This window comes from Molothrus ater, chromosome 11 (genome assembly GCF_012460135.2).
Source record: "Molothrus ater isolate BHLD 08-10-18 breed brown headed cowbird chromosome 11, BPBGC_Mater_1.1, whole genome shotgun sequence".
Lineage (NCBI taxonomy): Eukaryota > Metazoa > Chordata > Aves > Passeriformes > Icteridae > Molothrus > Molothrus ater.
In genome coordinates, this window is record NC_050488.2 from 3234387 (window position 1) to 3262315 (window position 27929).

The 27929-nt window shown below is 41.4% G+C and overlaps 1 protein-coding gene across 1 annotated transcript in view; it reads right to left on the bottom strand.

The window, feature by feature from the left end:
• Positions 1 to 10847: 10847 nt before the first annotated feature.
• The window catches only part of ATP2B2 (ATPase plasma membrane Ca2+ transporting 2), a 233732-nt gene continuing 216650 nt past the window's right edge, over positions 10848 to 27929 (bottom strand). The window contains 1 exon segment of the mRNA XM_054516040.1: positions 10848 to 14426. Within this exon segment, the coding sequence (XP_054372015.1) occupies positions 14115 to 14426 (312 nt within the window). The 3' untranslated portion in view covers positions 10848 to 14114.

The window sequence follows — 27929 nt, forward strand, 5'->3', positions numbered from 1 at the left end:
CTGCTGGCTAACCACAGTCTGGTTTCCTGCCTCAGTTTGGTGGCCTGGCTCAGTTTGGTTTTGTGGCTCAGTTTGGTTTTGTGGCTCAGTTTGGTTTTGTGGCTCAGTTTGGTTTTGTGGCTCAGTTTGGTGGCCTGGCTCAGTTTGGTTTTGTAGCTCACTTTGGTTTCCTGGCTCACTTTGGTTCCCTGGTTTCACACTCTCCTCCTCTTGCCCCATCCCTGCTCCTGGCTCACCCAGCCACTTGGACCTGCAGTTTATTGTGCAGATAACACCAGACCTCCCCATTCCCATGGATTCTCCTTCCTCCCTGCAGCTCATGGCTGGCCTCACACGGCTCTGGGGACAGTTGATTTCAGCTCATACATCTTGAAGGGAATGTAGCTCAGAATTGCACAGATTCCAGCACAGCTTCACCAGTTCTACCCTCAGCAATCCAAAGTCATCAACTTGTGAATTTATGCAAGGAAAAATCCCCTTGCAGGAGTCAGTGGTGGGTGCAGCCATAACTTTTAATACTGCAAACACACCAGTTCCTGTTTGCATGCACTCAGCTGGGAAAAACAGTCCCACTTTGACACTTTGTGCATTTGAGGAGCTCAGCCTGACAGAAACTCCTCTGAATTGCACTACCATGCTTTGAGAGCATCCTTTGCTGTCCTTCAGCTGCAGCTCCATTTGCAGGTACCCACCTGTAGGATTTAGGGTGAAAAAGAGTTTGAGGCTGTTACAATGTGCAGGCCTCATCTATTGCAGCAATGAGTAATGGATTTCATAATTATTAGTTCAAGAATTTTTGGATAATCTCTACATAATTAGATTAGATTAGATTAGGTGAGTACATTTGCAGGTACTCACCTGTAGGATTTAGGTAGAAAAGAGTTTGAGGCTGTTACAATGTGCAGGCCTCATCTATTGCAGCAATGAGTAATGGACTTCATAATTGCTTCAAGCATTTTTGGATAATCTCTACATAACTAAATCTTGCTTTTCACTTGACTTAAACTCTGAGTGAGGCTGTTTTAGCAGCGTTTACACTGAAATTTCTCATCCCAGTTTGCAGCAGGGTTTCCCTCAGAGCTGAAGTGGGTCTGGCTGGGTTCAGAGACCATCCTGAAGCAGATTCTCCCCTCAGCTGCTCTGCTCATACTGAAACCCACAGCAGGAACAAATCCCATTGTGCTTCTGGTGCTCCTTTGGTGTCCCTTCACAGCTGGTTTGTATTCCAGCCTTTGCCACATCCACTGGTGCAGTTTGGGCTCACAATTCCCAGTCTCATGTTTTAAACCCATCCCTCCCTCCTGCAGAGCCCTGGAGGTTTTGCTGGGCAAGGCTCACCTGAGACATCTCAGATCTCAGCCCCTCCCTGAGCTACCCCTGCTGCTCTTGGATCTCCATCCCAAGAGATCCCTTTGACAGCAGAAATGTCCTTTCCCAAACGATTTCTTTGTTCAAAGGGAATCTCTGCTCACTTCAGTAGACACTTTTCCTTGCATTTATTACATAGGGAAAACCAACCTGACAATTTTGGTTTTCCCTCACTTGAATTTCAACACTAACCTGTTAATTTCCCTAAATTCCTTCATGGACTGTCACTACTAAGACATGAGTGCCCCGGTGGGTTTTCCACTGGCAGGATGCTGCAGTGTCCCTCTGTTTCCTTGTCACAAAGGTTTCAGCAAACAGAGCAGCCTGATTGCCTCCTCCAAGGTGTGAAATCACAGCAAAGCTGTTATTATCTGCATAAATTGTGGGTAGATTTGAAAGTCTGCATTCAAAACTATGATAAGAAAATACAATTAAAAGATCAGAAGGGATTTCATCTGTTTAAATGATTAGAAATTCATTCAGACCTGCTGGGAGGTGCTGCTCCCCTGCTTGAAAAGGGCTCAGAAGAGCTCCCAGTCTGAGTTCAGCCCTGCATTTATCAAATATGTGAAGAATTGAGTTCTTGTACCTGGGGCACAGAGCTCTGATTATAAAACCCAATTTCCAGTTTGAATTGCTGCACACTCTGCAATCCCATAAAGAATTCTCTACCCGCAGCTCCCCAAACCCCTGGGTCCACCCTCCCTGTTAAGCTCTGAGTGTTCTTGTGTGCTTTGCCCTGTGAGTTCAGCAGGGGCTGACAGGATTCCCCCTCTGGAGTGGAGTTTGTGATGTGTGGGATGCTCATCTGTACTTCCAGCAGATCCTACACAATGCTGGCAATTCCACACAGGAGCTGCTGGATCTGGAAAGCCTCTGCTTGCAGCCCAGTGGGAAAAGAAAAATGATTGGATGAACTTTTTTTCATCTTTGCTACCCTTAACCTGAATTATTTAATTCGTCCTTGTGAGGAAAAGTTTTGAGCATTATTTCTTATAGATTTAAAATTATATTATTCAGTCATTAGACTATCATCAACCTTTGCTGCAGCCACACTGAAGCACCAAGTGGAAAAGAAGAACCCCCAAAAAGAAACAAAATCAAAGAATTTGGATTACCCCCTGCATTGATTTGGGTTTTGTAAAAAAAAAAACCCTCCAGAATAAGACCATAATCTACTGATATGATTTTTGTTTGTCCTACTTTGATAAACCAAAATCAAAATTCCACCCACAGCAGTAAAAAAAAAAAACAAATTAAAACAAAAACCACCCCAACAAAAAAAAGGTAAAATAAAAAGAAAAGAAAGCAAACTGATCAGAAAGCAAAAGCAAGTCTTAGAAGCAGCTCTTCCTTTTGATCAGAATAACTTCACATGGAAGAGACTGCTTCAAAGCCCAGCAGTTTTCTGGGAATTATTGAAGCTTGAGGAGAGTGTTTCAAGTGATAATCTGCTCTTTTGGCGGTGTGGACTGCACAAAATGGCCCTAACGAGATTCAGCTCTCATGTCACAGGTCTTTCATAGCTGCATTTTAATCTCTGCTCAGGGCACCCAGGATGGCTGAATGAACAGCATTTCTATTCTACAGAAATAAAGATTCCATTTGAAGATGAGCTTGAGATAATTTGTGCATTTCTACTCCACCCAGAAGTGCTGCTGTGGGGGAAGGAGCAGGAATGGGATGTCAGGGTCCTCACTGACCCCTCCCAGGGACACACAGGGCTGGCACTTTGGTGACAGAGCTGTGCAGTATGGGCAGGGGTGCTGGGGAATTGAATGATGCCTTAGCATTTTAGCTTTTTTTTTTTTTTAATATATATTTGCAATCCTGTAGCTCTTTAGTGTGTCCCTCCAAACTGCACACCCAGTGTCAGCTGCAGCTTCCCCATTTTGGGCACACACAACAATTCCTCTCCAGGCCTGGCAATCAAGGACACCTCACTGCCCCAGGGCCCAGAGATGGGAACAAAAGGGACTTGGGGGGAGCAAACTTGGGCTCAATGACTTCATTACCTGCAGCTGGGATTGGCAGATGAACCCCCAATGTGCAAATGGACCAAACTGATAAAGGTATAAAAACCTGTGAGCCAGGGTCCATTTTGGGTGTAGGCCCTGTGGGGCTTCATCTCCCTGAAATGTACCTGCAGGCCCTTCAATAAACAGAACTGCTTTTTATTCCCTTAATTCTGCCTGGCCTCTGGTTTTAGGTAGCCCAAAAAGGCATCAGGAACCTCACTGATATCACATTTGTGCCCTCTGTTTTTATTACTGACACATTCTTCCAACCTGGGATGCCTGAGCTCCATTTGAAGGAGAATTTCTCCCAGGCTGGGCAACTGGCATGGTGACAAATGCCCTGTCCCCTCACTGGTGGCACTGCCAGGGGCTGCAGCATGAGGGGAGCCTGGGGACCCACCACAGGCCCTGCAGCACTCAGCCTGGGCTGGGCAGCATTCAAACAAAAGCATCTTCTGATGGTTAAAACCCCCTCCCTCTGGCACTGCCACAGAATGTTCCTCCCGTCCTCAGACCCAAGCCCAGCCTCTCTGGGACGTCAGGAATCAGAGTAATCCAAGTGTTCTGTCTGAAGGATGCTGCTGGGGTTCACATTCTGCCCTCCCTCTGCAGCAGATGCTTCCCTGCTGAGAGGTGCCACCAAGGGGGATGGCCATGCCACAGGGCTGACAGCTTTACCAGCCCCTGTGGCACACTGCTCCTGTACAAGATCAGGTTTTCCAGTCCAGAGCCCCTGAGGGCTCCTCAGAGGTTGGCAGGACAAGAACAGATCACCATCGTTTCTGAAACGTGGCATTGCTGTTTATTTTTTATTCAGTTTTCCATAGCAAACAGCACATCTGTGTGCTCTGGCTGGAAATCAGGTGGTTTTCATTCAGAAACCTGGTCCTGGCATTTCCCAGGGTCTGAATCCAGAACATACAAACCTCATGCCCACAATTTGTTGCATTTCTATGGCATCATTTCAATCTTTAATGCCACAAGGACCATAGAAAAATGAGTTTTATACTTGCTTTCTTTCAGTATTATAATGTGAGGAACACATTGGAAAACCTAACACATAAATTACTCCAAGATATAATAAGACAAGGGACTAGAATTAAAAAAGTATCACTGCAATGAGAAATCCACTATGAGGAGGTTCTAAAAAAACCAAAGCTCCCAAACCTCTCTTAAATCTAAACCAACACATTCATGTCCTTTCTCTGCATGAACAGATTTGAAAATATTTCACATCAATCCTAAATAAAACTACTGCTGGCATTGTCAGTGACAGATTAAGCACCAGAATGAGCAACAAGAGTCTGATGAGATCAGGTTTTTTCAGTGAATTTTAAGATGTAGCAGCAGAATCTTTGAAATCTGATATTGATTTCCACTGTAGATAATTCCTGTCTGAATTCTGCCTCCCTGTTTAGTCAGAAATAAATCATTAATGTTAATTTGTGCCTTGCTTATGCTTCAGGATTGTTTTTAATCACTGACCACAGCTTCCCATCAGTGGAGAGATCCTAAACCACCAAACAACAACAGAATTAAAGTGCAAGGCCACAGCTCCTGTGCAGCCTTCCCTGGTGCACAACACCCATGGACACTGATGGGAAATTAGGGATGGTAAAGAGGAAAACCTGGGGCAACTCCAGAAATCAAAGATGCCTGTGCTCTGCCAGCTGAAATGTGGAGCAAAGATTAACTGAGTTATCAAAAGTTGCAGAACAATGCATTAACTTTGGAACACTGGAATTTTTCATGGCTTATGGAAATGATTTCAATTCTAGGTCTCTAGTGCAATTTCAAACCAGCAGATTAGAAGCAAAAACCAACAGCAATAACTGGAATATTCCAAAGAACTGAAATAATGTTTGAGGATCCAGACTATCAGGTTGCCATCAAAGGTAATCACCATTTTGGGGTAAGAGAAGAAAAGCAGGATTTCCTCCCTGGGGCTTTGCTGTACTGTTCTGCCCCATAAAAGCCAAAATTTTACCAAAGTATCTAATGGCAAACAGCAGAATAAAGGCAAAAAAAACCCCTATAAACAGCAAGGAAGTGCCAGATTATAACTCCCAGCAGGGTGGGTGGGGAATGCAGCACACAGCCCTCACTATTCGCCCCCAAACTCCATTAGCAACACTCTGCAGGACACAACAAAGGGAATCACTGCCCTGAGCTCCCCAAGAAATCAAATGTTCCCTCCCTTCACCCCTGCTCAGCTCCTTCCCCTCCCTTGCCAGCACTGCAGGCTGAGCTCTGCAGTTTGTGCCAGAGCTTCCCTCACCTGCTGCAGCCTCTCTGACCTTAAATGCCTTTAATGTGGCTTTGATGCTCCTTAGAGATGCAAAGGAGACAGACCTGTCACAGCGAGCAGCAGAGATGGTGCAGCTCTGAGCTCTGGATTTAATTGCTTACATACATTAGAGTTTCTAGAACTTCTGCCATAAGATTCCCTTTTGGCACCTGCTGTTCCCTTTGTCTGCATTTTGGCTTAGCCTGGAATTGAGCTTCAGCTGCTCAAACCTTGAAAACTTTCTAATGGTGTCACCTTCTTCAAAGAATGGGCTTTTTTCCTGTGTTGAAATTGCTTGATCAGCGTTTCAATATTAGGACTTTTCTGCCATTCTGACACCATTTACTTGCAGCCTCAGCAGAAAAAGCAATATTTTTTAAAGCTACCATTGTAAAAGGCAGGATTTCTTCTCTTTTCCTTTCCAACATTGCTTGCAAAGTCTTGACATCAAAAGTAGGCATTTTCTGAGCCCAGGAGAATTCAATGACCAGTAGTTTGGGGTTTTTTTTAATACCAGCCAGATTTTTTCTACTTTGACAGCATTTATGGACTGATATTCTGTGGAACTAATTTACAAGGAGAGATCATTCAGGATGTTTAAGTACCTGCTTGTTTTCCCTACTAAACCTCAGATTGCTGGAGAACTTAAAGAATGTTTTTTGGTTGTTTTTTTAAATAAATCCATGATTTGGAAAATGTAACATGAACTCAAATTGTGACCACAGCTTTGAGCTTTGTCCCATTTCAATATTCAATAATACAACCAAACACTTCAGTGTGGTGGGACTGCAGAGGTTCTGCATTGATGAAGAAATTCAATTAATTCTTGACTATAGGTAGCAAAGCTTTCCTCTGGTGTGAGGTGGTTCAGGGCTGTCCCAGCCATTATTTTCAATGTCTGCTGTTTGGAGGGATGGCAAATTTCCACCAGGCTCACCATTAGCATTTGGATGCTCTGCCAGTGGCAGATCATAGATCAGCCTCCAAATTTTCAGGAACAAAATGTCCTGGCAGGAGCACTGAGGAGACAAAATGCTTTGGCATTATTGGGGAGTGCTTCTGTCCTGCTACATGAAAATGAAAAGAAAGGCAATTGAATCATCCCTGCAGCCTGCTCAGCCCAACTGGGTTTTCTCATCCAGTGAAAATACAATTTACATCCAGGAGTTGTGGGGTACAGGAGACTGTGGAGTTTAATACAAGCAAAGCAGTCAGAAGGAATATTTCACTATGGCCACTTTTATCACCTCAGGCTTACAGAAAACAGCCCAGAAAACGTAATAGAGAAACACTGAAACCTTCCAAATGCCTCCCAAGCACAGACAGCAGGCTAAGAAAACGAGCTGCAAGGGACTTTATTTCTTGCTGTTAGAATAAAACCTGCAAAAAGGTCCCTATGGCACCAGCACCAGCTACCCAAGGAGCAGCCAGAGCTTCCTCTCCCTTCCCAGGAGGTGTGGTGGGTCTGGCACAGGTCAGCCCTGCCTGGCAGCAATCCTGGCACAGGTCAGTCCTGCCTGGCAGCAATCCCTCCTCCCTGCAGATGTTTGTGACTCTGCAGCTTTGCCTCTGAAGCCAAAGTCCTCTCTGATAGGTGGCAGGACACAAAGACGGTGCAGAGCACTGAATGCTCTGCTGGGGAGCTCTTTAATTCCCTTTTTGGTTTTTTTTAGGCTTGGTAGAACAGCCATTTTACTGAGAATGAATTATGGCTTCATTCCCTGAGCAGGCACCACTCCCCACCAAACCATGCAGCGAGACCAGGCCTGCAACTGGAGAGAAAGCCCCTGAAATGCCCAGAAACAGCCCAAACAAACAAACAAGTGGGAAAGCAATCTGTCCCAGGCCAGGAACTCCAGTTCTTGCCCCAGGCAGTGATTCTGGGGAGCAGCAGGGCTGGCACAGGGCCGTGCAGCAGTGCTGGGCACTCAGCAGGCTCATTTGATTTGAAGGCTTCCATTTGGTTCCCTTCCTTCCCACAGAGCACTATTTGTGTGCACAGTAACATCTCCTAGAACTCCTGGAGTCTTTGTCTTCTAGAAAATAATTCCATCAAATTATTTTATCAAATAAAAATTGTAATTAACTCTCCCTATGCAAAGAAGCATGAGAGAGCTTCCCTGTTTGATGTGCTATGGTGAGAAAGTATTAACTCATTCCTGTGATGACTTATCCCATCATTCTTATTAAATTTTCTTTAACAATTTTAGATAATTATTTTAAATGCCTCTTTTGAAACTTGAAGCTGGAATAATTTTAGATAACTCCCTGATGAAAGCACTTGGAGGCTTTACAAATCCATGTGTCATCCTCTCTGGAGACATTCCAGACCCACCTGGGGCTGTCCCTGTGTCACCTGCTCCAGGTGACCCTGCCTTGGTGAGGGATGCACTGGGTGATCTCCAGAGATCCCTTCCAACCCAACCCAATGGCTGCTCTGGGATTCTGGGGTAAAGGGCAGATTAGCATTTAGATAAAGGGCAGATTAACATGGGTTTAGAAGGTGCCATAAATGCTCTGTGACAATTTTCAAGGAAGCTGCATAACTCATTTTTCTGATTTTCATAATCTTGTAAAAGCTGTTTGCTGTGCACCAACACTGATTTTGTACCAGCTCCACTCAGAGATTCTTAAATGCCCACACACAAGGGGTAGAGGGAGGTGCTTTGTAATTTGCTGGAAAATCAACCAAATCCATCAGAGGAAGGAGTGAAGTACATTCCCTTACTTGGGATTTAACACTTCACTTATTACCAGGCAAACATGGGCTCCCAGACTGACAGAAAATCAGTTTGTTTGAACATGTGGGAGAAAATGTTACTGTAAATATTTCCTTGGGTTTGTGCTTGTCAGTGGTCTGCCCTGTTTAATAAACGAGTTGTGTAATCATCCTTCTCTTCAGTTCCCATCAGGTTAGAGCATAATGTGCCTGTTAAAAGCTGCTTGTAAAAAGAAAAACAGAATCAAACACTTCCCTGTTTTTCCCAGCACCTCCTACAGCAGTGTGCTGGTGATCAAACCTGAGCATTCCCTACATGGATTTCATAAAATCAGTAATTCATATCCCAGGGCAATGCACACATGGACCCTTGTCTGGATCTGAGCCAGGAATACAGTATTATTATTATTATTATTATTATTATTATTATTATTATTATTATTATTATTATTATTATTTTATTTTATTTTATTTTATTTTATTTTATTTTATTTTATTTTATTTTATTTGATGATGATGATGATGTTCCATTCTGCCAATGTCTCACACAGCTGCAGGAATACAAACACAAATGGCAAATATCCAGTGCTTACCTTCAGTGGTTCCTCAAAAGCCACTCTGAAAGTGCTGGAATGCCAAGGGGAAGGGGGCAGAGCTGAGCCCTGGAGCTGCCCCGTGCCCCCATTGGCAGCTCCTCAGGTGGTGCCATGGGGCACCCAGGGCCACTGGGGTGCTGGAGGTCACCTGCTCCCAGCTGCTTTGGGACTTCTTTGCAAGGGGCTTCAGACAGGGAATGATCTTGGGATGGAACTCAGTGCCAGATCAAGCCAGTAACCAGCAATTACAGCTCCATTTCATTTCAGAAGATATATATGTTTATATTATAGTTGCACCTGCATTTTCTTCCTCTTTCTCCTCATTTCCCCCTTTTTCCTCTCCTTTATCTGCCATTTATGCACCGTTTCCCTCTTCTTTATCAGTGCAGCACCTCAACAAATCTCCACCTGGTTTTCTTACAGAGGTCACAATGTTTACCCTCGTGGCCTTGGCATAAAACAGCTGAAAACTTCCAGCATTGCTATTTTGAATCTGAGTATCTGCCCTGGTCCTCCCTCATGGATGAACAGTTTCAAATATTTGCCTTTCTGCAGCCTCAGTTTGCTGCATAGAGCAGGAATTCAGCCTTGTGGGGAATTTCATTCCTGATTTTCTCCCCAATTTGCACCTACAGCTCACATCCATCCCATATTTCACAAACTCTCCTGCCAAGGTGAAGTTCCTAAAGCACATCCCTGGGGCTGCAGCATTCCCAGAGTGCTCAAATCACACTGGACAACAACTCCAGAGCTTTTTCTTGCCAGCACCTCCTCACAGGAGCTTCTCTGCAGAGCTGGAGAGTCCTGCCCAAAGCACTCAGACTAACACTGCAAATAAACTTTATGTGTGTAAGGAGGAGGGAAATGACTGACAGGGCATGAAAGTAAAATATTTTCTGATTATTACCTACCCTGAGCTCCCAAAATCAAATCAGAAAACAGTTTCATTCCAATGTAGCTGTAAGTTACAGCTTGTTAGTCCAAGAAATCTGCTGTCTAAAGAATTGTTTTCTCCTGGGGTTTTGTTGAATTCACTGAGTCCATTTTTATTTGTTGGTAACTTTCCTCCCAGTGTAATACTATTTCATTTTGGCCTCTATCAAGTATAACTTCTGACAGAGAATTGGTGAATACAAGTTTGAAATCTAGGTGAGAAGACAGGAAAATCTGTAATCTGAAGCATTTTACCTTTATAAATGAGATTATCTGACAGCCACTCACCTCATACCTGGCCTGCTTGGCTATCTCCTATAGCAACAATATTTTATGATCACAACTGCATCAATCTAAGCTGGAAAAGAAAAAAGGGAAGGAACTTTGGGCTCAGGGGCTGAGCACTGGGATGAGAATTCCCTCTTTTTTCCCTGGTCTTCAGTGGCAGGATGAGTCCTGGACTGAACTCCCCAATTCTAATTCTCCTGGCTGAGTCCTGATGCACTGCCCAGTTCTAAAAATTCAAAGTTCATTTTTCTCACTCTGACAGAGGGAGAAAGAGCTGAAAAAAATCAGTGTAAGTGCAGAGCTGTCATGAATGACAGAAAAAGCCATCAATGACAGCCCTAGAGAGCTGCTGTTCCTAGGGCCAAGATTGAGATTGTTGTTCCCTACGCAAATTCACTTCACGGTTTGGCTCCCTGCAGCATTCCCAGGAGCATTCCCACCTCCAGGCTTCCCAGCCCAGGCAGGAATGAAACCCTGGGGGCTGCTCAGCCCCTGGGGCAAGGAAAGCCAAGTGTGCCTGGGGAGCAGAGTCCTCACTGCCAGTCCAGATGTGCATCCATCCAAACATCCCAGCAGGAATCCAGAGCGGCACCTCGGGAGTTCAGGTGAGAATAAAGAAAGCTGGTACATTCAGACCATTATTGTTCATGCTGCTTTGTGAATTTATTTCTTTAAATTTTCCACTTGTGCTCCTGCCAAGAGAGATCTATTAGACAGAAAGCAGCAAGAGTAAATCTTTATCATTTTGTTTCAAACTATAAAATAATTTACATCACATATTTTACTTACTTTTGTCTTTTTTGTTTGTTTTTTTTTTGAAACCACAAACATTCCAGCATCACACTGTAGGAATAAGAATAACAATAGAAAGCATAACCTTTTGCATAGTATTAAATGAACAGACAGAGTAAGTTCTTTATTTACAATTATTGTCTAGATAAAAAAATTCATAAAAACAGATGAATGAACATATATTAATAACCCCTAGTGGGATGGATTGCCAATGTACCACTGTATTGTTGTCCACAAATCTCATGCTGCTAAGTACAGTACGTAGAGAGCGAGCATTTATATATTGCAGGGAATTTTAACAAACTGATCATTTTGGTTTTTGATCCATTGTTCCCATCACAGAGAGGTCAAGCAATAAAAGAAAGGAATTGTGATGCACGACTTGTAGTTGAAAGGTCATAGCTATTCTGCTTTAAAAAAAAAAAAAAGTCTATCATTTATCATATACATAAAGCACAGTCTCTGCTCACAAAAGCCCAAGTTTTCTATGCATCTCAGTTTATATATGTTTTACTATATATACACAGAATGCAGTGTTCATTTTCTTATAACAGTTTTCAAGTCTGCAAATGGTACCTTAGGGAGGGGTACTCCTACAGGAAAAAATTCCAAAATAATTAAAAAAAAAAAAACCAAAAACGGAACCGAGAAAAAACCATGAAGAGTGTTGGAAAACAAAAAGGCAAACAGTCAGTGTGTTAAGATGCTGAAAAGAAACTGTTCCAGTATTAATAGCTTCTGTAGATGTTCAAGTCCAAAGCTAGAGGCTTCCCTGTAAATACAGACACCACTTTTGTCTTCTGGCCCCAGGGAGCCCATGGGTGGTGGAGTCCCCAGTTCCAGAGCACCTTCCTGCCTGGGCTGGGGCACAGCTGGGGCTCCTGCCCTGGCTGCTGGGGCACAGCTGGGGCTCCTGCCAGGTGCCACTGCCGCCCTGGGCACCCTGCCCGCCCCGGGGGCTCCTGCCAGGTGCCACTGCCGCCCTGGGCACCCTGCCCGCCCCTGGGGCTGGCCACGAGGCACAGCCAGCAGAGCTCCCAGCCCAGAGTCCCGCAGCTGGCAAGGGAAGCTGCTCACAGCTTTACCTGGCTGAGGGTCCTGATGCACCCTGAAAACATCAGTCTGCAGTTTGGCCATGGGTCTAAGCTTGGTTTGGAGAGTTCTGGCTTGGTTAAGCTGCTGTGACTGCAGAGATGCACCACTGTTATGGAGCCAACCAGAAAAAAACACCTTAACAACTCAACAGATCGAGATGGTTGGAGGGTGTTTTGTCCCAACACGCCTGGCATAATCGATTGTGGAATTCCAAATGTCTTTTTGCACTGTACAGTTATGGAAAAAATCATATGCTGAAAAGTCTCCAAGCAAACTTTATATTAAATACAAAAATTAGTTATGAAAAATCTGTGATCCACAAAGTGCTTAGCATTCAAGTGGTTGACATAGCAATTGTATAAGCTCATAATTTTTACGTTTCTAGGGCTGTTACCATCTTGAAAAATGTTTTTCGCCTTCCATACTGCAGGTTTTCAAAGCAGCTTTCTTGGGAGAAAGCTGAAGGTAAAATAATGTATTACTGTGTTACTGCAGGAACACAAGCTTGATTAAAAAAAATCACACAAAGCACATCTCAATACACAATTAATAAAGATTTGTTCAGTCCTAATAGTGCAGAAATTATATTTTTCTTTTTAAAAAAAATCAAAGCAACAACCTACAGTGATTTTCATCCAAAATGCCAACAGCCCATACTTTGCAAATAAGAAGGAAATAAATGCCTAAAGTACTAATTGAAAAGGATTAACACAGTATATCACAAGATTTTAACATTTCTTTTATCTCCATATAGACAAACCAAATATAACTTATTTTAAATTATAAACTCATTTAATGTCTCTCTAAAAATAGTTTCCGAAGCCATTGCTGTATGTCTGAAGAATGAAATAGCCTCCATTATTGTATGTTGCACCAAAAGGAGTTCAAGCAGATCATCAGAGGGAAGGAAGGAAAAAAAAAAAGGAGAGAACCTGATCATTTTGATTTTTATTTGAAACAAAGGAAGCCTGGTTTACCTCCCTGTATATAGGATCACAATGCTACATCCAATGTGTTATATTTTGGCTTCTTTTGTTATTTACTAGCAGTATCTACATTATTAACAAAAAAAAAAAAAAAAAAAGAAAGACCAAAATAAAAACCCAAAAAGGAAATCAGGCAGAAATCAGAGCACGGTTGTAATAAAATATCCAGGGTGCGAGAGTACAGACATTTTCAATGAGCTGAGCTGAGCCATTTTTATACTACTTCGGCAGGAAGTGCTTTCTTAACCCTACAAATAGTTAAGGATATTATCTACAGGTTTGTAAACAAATTACATTCTTTTTTAGGACATAAATAAGTTAAAATAGTCAGAGCAATTTGAGCAGAAACAAGGCAACATGCCAACAAAGAAACTTTATATATATATAACTATATATATATAGATAGATATATACATATATATAATTAATTATCTATATACTTATATGTATATATCTCTATATATAGTCTCATAAATGTTTAAGTTCCTCTGTCCAACTGGTGCAAATCTACTGTGCAAGTTAAGCTTTGCAACTTCAAAAAAGTTATTTAAATTAATCTATACAATTGAGTCCATGCCACACAAGCATTTCAAAAACTCACAGACCAGTGAATTGGATAAATAGCCTCAGAAAGAAGTCCTCTGCAGTTCCTGCTTAAGGAGGAAAAAAACAACCAAAAAAAACCCAAAAAAAAAAAAAAACCAAAAAGGAAATAAAAACAAACAAAAAGAGAGAAAGAAGGGCCAGCAGTGTACAGTACATTCATGCAGGAGGATTTTTTTTTGTTTTTGTTTTTCTGAAAGGGAACAGGGGGTATGTAAATCAGCCATTCATTCTTTCCCCAAAACCATTGTGATCAACAATTCATTCACTTGTCTCAGAGTGAATAAGAGTTCAAACAGCTTTTCAGCCAGCAATGTTTTTAATATATATATTTATATATCTCGGTTGCTGTGGGGTTTCTTATTTTATTTTACTTTAACTTTTTATATTTCTTTTTTTTTTTTTTCCTTTTTGCAGTGACCTTTTCAGCTAAAGTGATGTCTCCAGGCTATGTATTGGGCTTCCTGGACTAGAAGAGGTAGCTGATTTACTTGTATCCGTTGTAAGATTGATTCCACTGTCGATAGCACTGTTGTTCTTGTTCAGCGAGGACGGTGGACTCGAGTTTTTCTTGAGAGCAGGGTCTTCTTCTAGGTCTGTGTCATCAATGAGTGGGATGTGGGGCTGGGAATCTTCTATCCTAAATTCAGGATGAGTCATAAAGTTGTGAATAGAGGTTCTAGATTCTGGTTTTTCTAAACCTTCATAGAGAGAGCTACGGAATGCCTTCACGACGCGGATCTGGGGGGAGAAAAGGAAAGGGCTGTCAGAGGGCACCTCCCCAGGGCACAGCAGGGCAGAGAACACTTGGTGAAAAATGTAGCACATGGTTAGGGCAGTGCAGGCAGCTGGAGTCCAAAGTCTCTGGATGTTATATGCATAAACGAGTGGCTCAGTTATGTGCATTTTGAATGTCTGTACCAACTGCAATATTAAAATAAACCAAGGTTTAAAGCCATCAAAGAACTGATGGGGAGGAGTGGTTAAAGAAAGCCAAGGTCCACTCGTGTGGTACATCCCTAGTAAAAGACAAGCCATGTTAATTGTAATGCAAATGTCAAACCATGCATGTTGATAGTTTTTTTTTGTTTTTGCAGTGAGTAAGTAGAAAGGCTTTTTTCAAATTAAAAAGTCTCTTTTGTATTGTTGTTAATAAAACCATTACACATAACATATCACACTTCACAAACAGAAAAGCACGGAACACGGACACGGTTGGATGGGTACGTATGAGACACACACAGGAGCCAAGTGTAAAAACTAGAATATCAATGTTTTAAAGCAAAATCTAAATGGATGCAGCCAAGAGCACAAAAAGCCAAGCAGACAAAGTACTAAGCGCAATCATGCTACCACAGGGGGGAAAAAAAAATAAAAATCACAGTTTCCACATGAACAGAGATAACTTGCACACAACAACTACACTTGGAAGCCTGGATAATGTGAACATAGTATCGTTGAACCAACTTTTATTTGTCCTTCATGCAGATGTGAGGTAAACACTCGAGTATAGACCCACTGTTCTAGCCATTCAGCTTGTTAATAAATAGAAGAACATGTAATAAAATGATGGATTGGTTGTTGGGTTGAATTGAGTCCCATTGTTAACAGTGAGCTGTTTGGATTTGGTGTCTCAGTCGTGCAGTTAAATGCTGAAAGCCACATGATTTATGCCATTTCTGCAGTCTTTAAAGCAGGTCAGTGACCTGGGCCAGGGGCCACCTAATGCCAGAAACCACCTGGCAGGAAGAACAGAGGTGAAAATCAACTCAAGACTCAGCCCAGCGATTCTCAGGGATGGTGCCCACTGTGTTCCCAGTAGGAAATGGGAGGAGTAGAGCAAGAGTGGGGATGCTACGTCCTCTGTGGGTGGGCAAAGGGAGGGATGCTCTCTAGTCCCAGGGACCTACCAGTTCTCAAAAGAAGTGAAGGGTTGTGCTGGGTTACTGCTGAAAAAAACAGAACTTTTTGGAAGGGGGTGGAGGGGCAGAGAGGAAAAAACAGAATGGCAAAACGTGATCTGTTGGCAAATGTTTCATGACTAAGTATGAGTTCTATCCCTCTACTTCCATGTAGTCCATGAGCAAACCTTGAGCATTTCTCAGGAGGGAGACTAAAACACAGGCAGAGGCAGAAAAGGTGCAAGCAGGTACTGTGAAAGCTTCTCCACACACGTTTGAAATGGTTTGGTGGTTGGCATGTGGATCTTTTTACATGTAAATATGCTGCACATTGTTGGTTGGCCTGATACACCACTGCTTTGGAAAGCTTTAATTCCTCTTTGCCTTGGCAGACTGCACTTCAGTAATGGCACAGGGCCACAGGGGTCCAGCTGTGGGGTCCAGCTGATCCCATGCTTGGAGCTGGCCAAGCTGTACAGAATTTCAGCACATTTGAGGAGGAGGCTGACTTGGTTTGGTTTTGGGTTTTTTCTCTTTGATCTCGGTCCTTGTTTATGCTCTCTAAATTTGGATATTCACCATCTTTTAAAATTCTTAACAGCTGAAGTTCTGCCATGTTGAGATCATTGGGTCAGCCCAAATACTCTCCCTTCCCTCCACAGGTACATTTGGTAACAGCAGGGCACAGTACAAAAAGTAATTCATGTGACTGCTTATGCTCCAGGTGAGAGGATTGGAGCGGCACAGAACGGCTCAGCCAGACCTTGGGGTGTGAGAACACGTTAGGCTGGCAGAGGTGCAAGAGGGAAGATTGTCTTGCACAAAAAAATAAATAGCAACAAATACATTTCAAAGCAGTTTCACCCACTGCAATCATACAGTGTACCTAAGAGAGCTCCTGGAATTAAAAACCAGGGGTTTATCAGAGCTGAATCTGAGCTGTGTGAGGGCTCTGCAGAGTCAACAGAGTGCGGTAAGGGATTGATCTGCCTTGCTAAAGCCAGAAAAGGTGACAAATCCCTTCACTATCTGTACCCTCCTAGCTTGTCTTTTAAAGTGCAGAGTAATTAGCCTAAATGAGGAACAAAATGGTATGACTGTTGAGGCAGCCTTAAAACCACATCCCACATTGCCCTAGTTTAAATCAGGAAACTTTTTGTACCGTGGGTACTTTATAGCATGGGCTGATGAGGTGACATTTCTGCAAACCTCCCCATTATTTCTGCTTTCTAAACACAAATACCAGTCACCTCTTCAGCTGCAGCTGGATGCTAGAGCTTATCAATTAACAAGATAATTCTATTATCTTGGGAACAGCCACTCCTTATGGCACAGACTTAGGTTCTATTTGCCAGCTGGATCTTTATGGTGAAGGTAAATTTTTACTTAAATAAAAGGGTTTGATATTATCCTGAACAGATCCAGAAGAATCCAAAGAAAGGAAAGCTTTTCTTCATCACACAAAATATATTTAGGTCTCCATGATTTTGCAGGGCAGGAACTGATGTCAATTTATAAGCTCCACGTCCCACAGTGGGAAAAGCATCTGTATTGCTTTAATACCAACATTTGGCATCTCTTTTGGATTTAATCCCCAGCCCCTAGTCAGTGCAGGGCAAACTGCAGATTCCAGCTGTGTTTGACAGGCAGCTCTGCAAACGTGCCTGCCATGACCTGAATTTGGGGCTCTGCAGTGACTGGAATTAATTCATTAATGAGCCATTGCAGGGGAGCAATAATGACTTTGAGCTGCATGGTCTGAAGATTGAACTGCAGCCTCTCACTTTGGGTGAAGGTGTGTGGCAAAATTTTTGGCCTGGACTGTTTGAGTCTGGTAAGAACATTGAGATGTTTCTAGAATGGCTTCTACTTGTTCACACTGGTTTGCACTGGAAATATTAGCTTGGAACTGCTTCAGCTCTGCTGACACCTGAGCTAATTCACCTTCTGAAGGCAATGGTAATGGAAGGGCCAAACTGGGCAAGTCCCTCAAGCTGACAATAAATCAAATTACATTTCTAAAGAGTTTTCTTCACAAGGGAGCTGTAGAAACCCATAATTTCACTTAAAATCTCTCTACAGAGATGTATATTAGTTTTCCGTTGATTTTTCACTTTAGAAGAAACTCCCTCTTCAACTTAAAATTTTGCATACTGAGCTTGGCATCCAGAAGAAAACCTTTTTGTTTTTTAATGTTACATATCATTCAGTGGCAGAATTCCTGCATTGCAATAAAATTCAAAATCTCCTTCAAGCCTGTCCCGCAATGGATCAAATTATTGCTTTCAGGGACAAAACTTAGTAGAAACAAAGGCAGAGTGTTTGTTGCATATAAAGGCGGCATTTTAATTTCTCTACCATAATACTACAATATTTAATTTACCTATTATAGCTGATACAACTCCCAGATTTAAAAATATTAGTTACCCAGAGTTACATGGTCCAACAGCAACAAATTCTTTTAAATTCAAGATTTGAGGTAATATCTGGTGTCAAAATACTTGGGGGCTCTGCTGAAACAAAGCCCAGCCAGGTTTTTTTTGAAGATAAAATAAAGCAGATGAACTTGGGATGTTGTTATGGCTGTAAAAGCATGGAAAAGCAGGGACATCCATGATGGATAGAACCTGGGAAGTGTTGGTTTAGTATGAACTATGTAGAGTTCATGTAATGGTGTTTCTTTATGAGACTGACAATGCCAAGGGAAGACAAACAGTGAGATACAGCTCCCTTTTCTCACAGTAATGGAGACAACAGAAAAAAAATGAACTGCTTTTAACAAAAGACTGCAGGGACAACACTTCAGGACATTTTTGACATTGCTATAAGTTTCCACTTCTTTCTTCTCTGGAGCTGTAACAGAAAAAACTCTTCAGCTTCATCCCACCTTGAAAGTCAGATTTATTATACTGCATCAGGCAAGAAAAAAAAAAAAAAAAAAAAAAAAAGAAATAGAATTTTAGATACTACAATTTTTTTTTTCCCATCAGAAGAAAAAGGTGATATTCAGAATGTCAGTCCTAAGTACAACCATCTAGGCAAAATCTGCAAAGCCTGGTAAGCACCAAGAGCTGTGTTCTGGTTGGTAGTGTGTGGGCTTATACTCGAATGTTTACCTGGCTTCATCTAAGCCAAGTATCTGGAGTTTGGTTCACATTCATTTCAGGCTCAAGGTTAAAGACTCACAACCTCTTTTTATTTCACTCTCTCCTGCTGAACCCTTTTGTCCAATGTTCTCTAGCCCTCTGGGAAAACAAACACATTTAATATTCAGACAGTAGAGAGTAGGGCACTGCAACAGCAAATAAATTCAATACTGAAAGGTCAGTAAGGTGATTAGTATAAAATTGTAAACAAGAGGTCAATTTTGCAAAGAGATGCCAACTCTTAGGTGTAACTGAGACTATTCTAGGTCAAGACTAAACTGTACAAAGGTAAAGGAGATGGGTCAAGGACTATGGAAAGGTTGCATATGGAAAGCTTTGAAATAGAAAACATCTTCAGTATATTGGGATTTCTTTTTGAATCCTCCCAGTTTTAGGTGAATAAAATCAGATTAGGTCTCCACAGGAGATGCTGCTTGAATTGGGGTCACCTGTAAATGTGCCTCATATATTCTGGGGACTAGGATGCAGAAGTTGAGCAAATTCAAATATAAAGTTAAAAAAAAAATATAAAACTTAGAAATTCTAGTTTTCTGCTTTAATGAGTGAAACAGATGCATAACATTATCTGTGCTACTCTCTTCCCACATAAAGATGCAGCAAATCCTGCAAGTGCTGCTCAAAATTCAAACCAGGGGCAGCAAGGAAAGCAGAGCACCCACACAGGCCTGGTTCTCATTTCCAAAAGGGCTGAATTCCACTGTATTTAGAGCAAAAGAGCAGAGCCCTGTGCAGGGCTTCCACTTGCCACAGCAGGATCGCTGCAAAATTATGGAGTTGGACATTTTTGTATCAGATTTAAATAATTCACACAAGCCTTTAAAAGAACCTGTTTGTGCTTTAGGATCTAACCCTTCCTGCCATGGCACTTCTCCACTTGAGGGCTTGGGTTTATATTTAGGCTCTAAATTTGCTTAATTATCCTTCAGGGAGGAGATCCAGGAGTCGATTTTGATTTTTTGCATATCCCAGGAGGGTTTTGTCAAACCTTGGTCACAGCCAGTGGGAAGCCCTAGGCTTTAGTATGGAACCCCAGTCTCTGGTTCAACGGTGCAACTTTTAGAAACATAATTTTAGCTGTGGGTTTGATTGAAGTTCTGCTTGTTCCATTTCCTCCTGTGATGGTTAAACCTTCCTGTACAGAAATTGCCCACTGGGCATGGTCTGTGATCTGAATGTAGATCAATATTGAGCAGCAATCTTTCCCTCAACATTTATTAAAATAGATGATTTCTTTAAAAGAAATGAGTTCCTATTTTTCTTCATGAAAAAATTCCATCCAAACAAGATTTTACCTCAAGTTTTAACTCTGAATTCTGAATTATTTCCTTCATAGAAAATTAAATATGTAAGAAATATAAAAGCTCTTCATCCACAACAGCTTGCAAACAGTTAAATGGACTCTTTAAGATGCTCTCTTGGGAAATGGGCTGTGAGAGCCACTGGAGCTGAGCTTGCTGAGTGCCTCACGTGGGTGTGACACAATTTGCAGATGCTCGTGGCCTCAACAAAGCCCGGGGTGACACCTCCATCTTTGCCTCAACATTTATTAAAATAGATGATTTCTTTAAAAGAAATGAGTTCTCATTTTTCTTCATGAAAAAATTCCATCCAAACAAGACTTTACCTCAAGTTTTAACTCTGAATTCTGAATTATTTCCTGTCCACGAGAGTTCCTGCCCTCGTGCCACCCCCAGCAAATGCTGAATGTTCAACGCAGGACATGTTCCTGGCACATCTCAGAACCATTCTTTGATTAAAAGGGAATGGGAAAGGTTCTCTTGCCCAGCAGGTGAAGCCCCAGGTTCTGGAGGCTGTGGCCCCTCCATGTGAGGCAGAGCACAAATCCAGCCTTAAGGGTGCCCTGCTCTGCTCTTGCACAAAGACACTTCTTAAAAACCAGCCAACCAATCAACCAGACAGAAAAAGCCAAAAAAACCTTCTGGGATTTGTATACAAATACCTCTGAGAGCATTTTGTGGTTGACTGGTGAGGCTTTAACTCATTCTGTAAAATTTGGAGTCCTGACTCTGTGTTTTCTCCTGTCTCACCACACAAGTGTGTCCTTTGAGGCCACTGCTGCTGGGGGTCATGTAGTAAAAAGCTTCAAGTGATTGATTTAAATATTCACTTCTAAAAACCTCTGACAAGACAATTCTCATCAGAACCAAGAAAAAGGAACTCTGGGAGGTCTCTTTTGCTGGGGTTTGGTTTGGTTTGTTTGTTGTTTCCCCAATGCTCCCTAAACTTAAAAATTAGAATTTTTTTCTGAAAGAAAGATTTGTTTCAGGGACCTGCAGTTCCTGATTAATTCCACTTGGGAAGAGTATGAGCTCCATATGAGAATGAGGGGAAGAGCAAGAACAAAGGAGTATTAAATGTGTGTCTGTCTTGGAAAATCTGCAGCTGTGTTCTTTTGCAGGGGTTACCTATTGCTAACAGGAATATCTGAGAATCAGGAATACACAGAGTAGGATAAAGACTTGTTTACTTTGTGTACAGTTAGATATTCTCACCCTCTACCTAACTAAAAAATCTAGTGGTAAAAGCTTGAATCACATACTCAATTTTAAGCACAAGATAATTTTTGGTGTTACTATTTCTGAGTTTCAAAAGGAAAAAAAAAGATGCTCCACTTCCCCAAGGTTCTGGGGTTTCCCCCTTCCCAAATAAAACATAGATAGAAATGTATATAAAACACAAATCCAGCAAAGGTTGTACCTGAACCCACCCTTAAATCTGCAGCGGCAGAGTTTTCAAATGATGGAAGTTTGTGTGTGTAAATCTGTGTCTGAGAAGATCTGAGACCACCTTGCTAACTTCCCCATATTTTCATTTTCGGTAGCTTAAAGGTTTGCATATTAAACAGGTGCACATATTTAGCGTGCATTTAAATGAATTTCATCATTTTATCAGAATAAACAAAATGCCAAGTTTTAATTTGCAGGGATTTTTGCTCTATTTAAAGCTGCAATGTCTTTCAAAAGAGATAAGAGACTCACAGACCTCACTGTCATCCATTAATGGTGACATCCAGCAATTTGTACTTTGTTATTACAAATAACACCCTGATGGCTCACTAGGGAAACTTTATTATTGTATCAAATATTCCCTTCTACAAACTGCTTTTAATTAAGGGATTCCACAACTCTGAATGGGCCATATTTGCAAATAGCTGCTAATTACATGTAATAACTTGCTGACCTGTTCCACAAACCACTCTAGGGGTGGGTGCATTCCACAGGCAGATTTCTCTTTAAGCAAGCACTTAGCTCTGAATCAAACATGAGTTTGCTCAAAAATACTAGAAAAACATTCCATTAAAAAAAAAATCCAAAATTTTACTATAAACCTGCAGGAGACATCTCACAGATTGGTAAGGTGTCACAATGAACTTTATATTAAAAATTAGTAAGACAATTAGTAAAGAGCTGCATAAATGCTCTGTTAAATTAGACTGACATATCAATAGAGCATCATGTGATTCCTATTTTTTAATTATTTATTGATATCTGACTCTCTCCACTTTGGGCACCCAAAATGCCACCTGAAATATCCCAATTGTTACAACATCCTGAGCAAGTTTCAAGAACTAGACCCTGTTTCCCTCCTATACTCTCCAGGTTTTCCCTTGATACTCCCCATAATATATTTACATATATTTTTAACAATCCTGAGGACTGGGAAAGGCTTCAAAATCAGAAGTACAATTATCCCATTATTCCTTTCCACCCCATAGGAAGAAGAAAATGGGGTTTGAGCTGTTCTGAGCAGCTCAGAGGAAAGCAGCCAGTCCTGTGTGCCCACACACATTTTAAGCACAGAGCTGGAGAGCAGCCCTAGGTGAGCATTTTGCAACTGGGATTTCCTCAAATAATGCCAATTCACAAAACCATCTCCCATTTCTATGAAATTTGGATTAGGAAAAGTTTTACAGGTTCTTGAATTTGAGCAACCCACTGTAAATACCCCATTTAAAAATAAAAACATTTAGGGTTTCACTTGATGGGGTTTTTTTCACTGCCATTCATAAATTTGTGTCTTTGTAGGAATAAATCCAAACTTTCCCTAAGTGTTACAATTTCTGATTTAATACCAGCAGACATTCTGCTGTGGTCATAAAACACCAACAGTCCAGAATAAGCACTTTAAAATCCCAATCTCTAATTGCCCTCTGCTATAGAGATCCTTATCTCTGGGAAGTTTAACAAATCACTCACTGGCTTTTATTTTAGAGAAGAAACGTGGCTATAACCACGAGGAGCTCTGGACACCTGTTTTATTTCTCCAAATGAAAGGTGACAAAGGCTGGAGCAGATTCTGCTCTCTCCTATTAATTAACTTCAGCCTATAAATGAGTGAGGCCCTTGTTAAGACACAATAACATCCAATTCTTGCTTTGCTGCAGTGGAGAGTAGAGAGGGAAGATAAATTGTCTATTTAAATTTTATTAGATCTTTCCTCCCAGAGTGCTGGCTCCAGCATGTGAAGGAAACATTTAGCACAGCACAATGAGCTGCTCCCAGTTTCCTGCTCAAATGGAGAAATTCTATCCCAGGCAATCATTCCCTGCATGAAAAGCTGCTTTGGGATTTTGGGGGTTTGTGCCCTGCTCAGTGTGGAAATGAGGGAACCTGGGCTCAGGAACCTCCATAGCTTCATTTCCCCTGATCCTGCCTTGGAATAGTTGGGGCTGTTGGGGTGAAACTTCTCAGGCCAAACTTCCCAAGACAAAAATAGGAAAATATAGAAAAATCTCCAAGATTTTTCTGCAACTGCCAAAGTTGGAGCCTAAATAGCTTTAGCAAAAAATGAAGTTGCCCCTTTAAATCCAACAAAACTTTGGCTCTGCTCTTGCATGGAAACACTTTAAAAACCAATCAACCAGACATGAAAAAAGCAAAAATACCCTTCAAAGATCTGTCTGTTCAACAAATACTTCTAAGACTATTTGTGATTGTTCGATAAGATTTTAATTGCTGCTATAAAAGTCATGTCTGAATGTTTGGTGTGCAAATACTGAGGGGGTTTGCACTCAAACGGGATGGAAAGGTCAAGCTTCCTCTTTCCTGCAGGAGTTCTGGAATTTCACCCCCTTCTCTTGTCTGCCTTTTCTCTGTCTGCCTTCCTTCCCTTTCTCTGTTGGCCAGACAGATAAGAGCAGTTTCTTCTCTGTTTGGCCAACTACTAAAACCTATATAAGGAATATACCCAATTAGCTTCTGAAGTGTGTGACAGGCTTGTAAACTGAGTTCTACACATTTAAATATTCTTTTAATTCTATAATAAAAGAGCTGCTCACAGTCCTGAATAAATAAAAATCTAGAAACAAGAGTTAGATCTTTCTGAGCAACTGGAATTATTCTGTTACTGAAGCCTTTCTTATCAGCTGCCTCAAAGATTTTTCATTCACTTCAGTACTTCTTCAGTAGATATTTTGCATCTTAAAGCAAATTGTGCCAGGATATTAGGATTCAGAAATCTGTTTCTTCTAAAAAAATTAGTTACCTCACCAATCTTGTTGTTTCAACACTGTCCTTTAACTTGTCTAGGTCCCTCCTGCTTCAATGCTATCCTGCCAGTGAACTTAGAGATAAAAAATCTACATCTAAATAAGACAGAGATAATAAATACAAATAAGATAGAATAAATCTACATCTAAATAAGCCAGAGATAATAAATCTAAATCTAACTAGGATAGAGAGAAGAAATCTAAAGCTAAGTAAGACAGAGATGATATATCTAGAACTATTTCTATATATCTAATACATCTAAAACTATATCTATATATCTAATAAATCTAAAATATATCTAAGATAGAGGGAATAAACTTAAAGAAGTCTTTCATCTTTCATGTAAAGTTTGAGCCTGGCATCATAAACTAGATTTCCTGTTTCTTGTTCATTCGTTTCCATGCCTTTCCTGGACTAGTCACAGAGAGTCTTCCTGGTGGAATGGTGTCACAGACATCTTTTATGAAAAATCTTTTCTTTAGGATGTTTTCTCCTGAGAAGCTGAGAGGCCTCAGGAACAAAATGTAACCAATGGTTATCTGCTGCTGTGGAATGCAACAGGTGCATCTGGGATTGGCCCATGTTGGATGTTTCTAATTAATGGCCAATCACAGTCAGCTGGCTCAGACTCTCTGTCTGAGCCACAAGCCTTTGTTATCATTCCTTCTTTTTCTATTCTTAGCTAGCCTTCTATTCTTTTAGTATAGTTTTAATATATATCATAAAATAATAAATCAAGCCTTCTGAACCATGGAGTCAGATCCTCATCTCTTCCCTCATCCTATAACCCCTGTGGCCACAGGTCACAGAATGCTCTGATATCTGAAAAAGCTTTAGAATCATTAAAAGTCTGTATTTTAGAAACAGAGAAAATAAAACCTGACAGGGAGCCCTCAAATAAAATTAAAATCTCCTCCCAATGGGTAAAAAATACCCTAAATTCCTGTCCCCACTGTGAGTTAGCAAAGAGACAAAGAGAGAGCAACTCCTGGGGAGCATCTACTGTACACAAAGCAATCATGTCCCGGGGTTTGGAGCTGAGTGAAGTGGGAGCAGAGCCTGGGGAGGGGCACAGGAGCTGAGTCTGAGGCGACTCTGGCTAAGTTGGCATCTCTGAGGGTCGGGTGCAGTAAGAATTCACACTCACGCCCAGCCGCAGCAGCAGAGGTGCTGGTAGGAGAGGAAAGAGCATTGGATAACGATACGTGACTAGGGCTAGAAATATTGGTTACATCCTGGGTCTGGCTTGTGACGGAGGACTGTCTCCTGAGAGCCCCCTGAAAGGAAGTGCCACTCTTGAAAGTATTGACTACTTCGATCTGTAACGGAGGAAAGAACGAGACAAGTTGCTTAAAGTATGGACACAGTTGCATAAGTGACAGGAATAATCATGAAAAACAACAAATCAACCGTGCGCGCGCTTCTACTCCAGCTGGAATCCAAGTGCCCCCTTTGAAGGGGTTTTAGAAAGGATTCAAATTTTCTGTCTGGATAAAATGAGGCAGCTCTGTAGGAGGCAGTGGAGCTGCATCACTTTAAACAAGTAGAAGATTTGAAATAACAGGGTTTTTTTTTTAAAGTTTAAACCGTTTTATTTAGAGGTAAATAAAATCAGCTGGAAGACTTGATGTAACTAATCTCCACTCTTTTTTTCCTACTGAGATTCAAATTATGCTGTTATGTCTCTCCGGGGGGAGAAAAATTCAGTCACTCAGCTGGAATTTGGGGGATGGGGTTGGGGATGACACTCAACCAAAACAGAAAAACTTTAAAATTCAATATATGACTCTATTTTGTCTACAAACCCAGAGTTGTCAGTACACTAGTTTGATAAAATAATTCTTCCACTATTTTAGCTGACTTTTTCTGTAATGAAAATTTGTAAAAATTTAGCACAGTGATAAAGAACGTTGGGGTTTTGTAACTGGAGATTTAAAAGTATTAATATTTTATCTTTATACAGAGCAATTAAAAGCACCCAGAAAATGGTGTGGAACTGGATTGACTATTGCAGCAAATAACATGACAATTTTCCACTTATTTTCTTATGCCTGCTGTATTCCCTGTTTGACAGACCCATCCTGAGCACCATCTTTTTACTCCCCATCACAGAGGAGGAGTTAAAAATGGAGCTGAGTATTTCAAGGCATCCTTTGGCACCAGTAAAAACCCATAAAAAGCAGGCTCTGGGTACAGAGGGAAAGCCAGGAGTAAACCCCACAAATCCCTACAGCCCAAAATGTCCTTTGTGTTGCATCAGTGCAACCAAACAGACAAAGCAGGGGAATATCCACGGGAGGAATTCAACCAACCACTGGTTTGAATAACCCACTGGTACCAGACCATGCAACCCACATTTCTGGAGATTCCCAGCCTAGAAAGAGGTAAATTGGTGGCATTTTTATCAATTTAAACAGCACAAATCTTGATGAAAACCCTCCTAAATTTTCCAAGGGGGAAGCACTAGAATGAATTTATGATTTTCTGCTGTGGTTAGACTTAGGAATAAACCAATTTATAGGGCTGCATCTTTAATAATATGGATGTTTTTCCTTCCTAATCTTTCCTTTGGCCATCATTTTTTATTTTCCTGTGTGTTTGTATGGGAATAATCAACCACAGCCAGCTGGAAAAGGGATCCCAGGTTACTGCTGTGCAATTATCACGGTGAATTTTCCTCCACAAAGCCCAGGTTTGCTCTGTCTGAGCCCTGGTGCCATTTCTCTGTGCACACCTGGGGCTGGGCAGTGTTCAGCAGTCCCCACAAGGTTGGAGAGCTTTGTTTTTGGCAGCAGAATTACATGTCCAGTGCAAATCTCACAGGGAATCCAAGGTAAATCACAGTAAATAAAATGTGAGGTGAGTTTGCACATGGGGCAGGGCACGAGGGGATCCTCAGCTCAGGCTCATGGAAACACCACATGGCTCAAACCACTGGTGATGTGGCACATTAAATACTCACCTGGAATCTTCTACAAAAGTAGAATTAAATACAGATCTTGGCTTCTCAGGGTCTAACCCAGGTGACAGAGCACTCTTCAAGAGAGACCATTCAAAAAAGACTCTAAAGACTCTCACTGAGGTCATGAAATGAATATTTCTGTGCTAAACCCTGAGATGTGCAAAAGCCTTCCTGACAAACCGAGAGCTATTGGTACAAGAGTGAAAAGATGAGGGAAGATCTGTATTTAATGGTTTCTTCAGAGAAGAAGAATTACAGCCATGTAATTTGCTTTTCTCCTGAAGAAATGAACTCCAGCTGTTCATGGATATAATTCCTGGTGGGAGGATGACAACCTGCCCAGAATCCTAAAAGCTGAACATACAGGGCTGTGCTCTGCCTGAAGCCAAGAAAGAAGAGAAGAACTTGGCCCAAAAGTTTATCTTCTCCAAGCAGAAAATCACAAAGACGAAAAGAGCTCATGGAAATAAACAGTGCATTTTGAATTGAGGTGGACCTTTTCATGACAAAGGAATGCATTTATTTAGAACAATTCAAGCTGCTAAAGAGGAGAAAGGAAATAAAAATTCATAAGTTTAAAAAATTTCCAACACAATATAGGATGCAATCATGTTTTGATAATAGGCCTTCAGGTAGAGGAAAAATACTGTCCTACATTTGAAGCTTATCCATAAGGTTGACATTTTTCACACCTGTCTCATTTT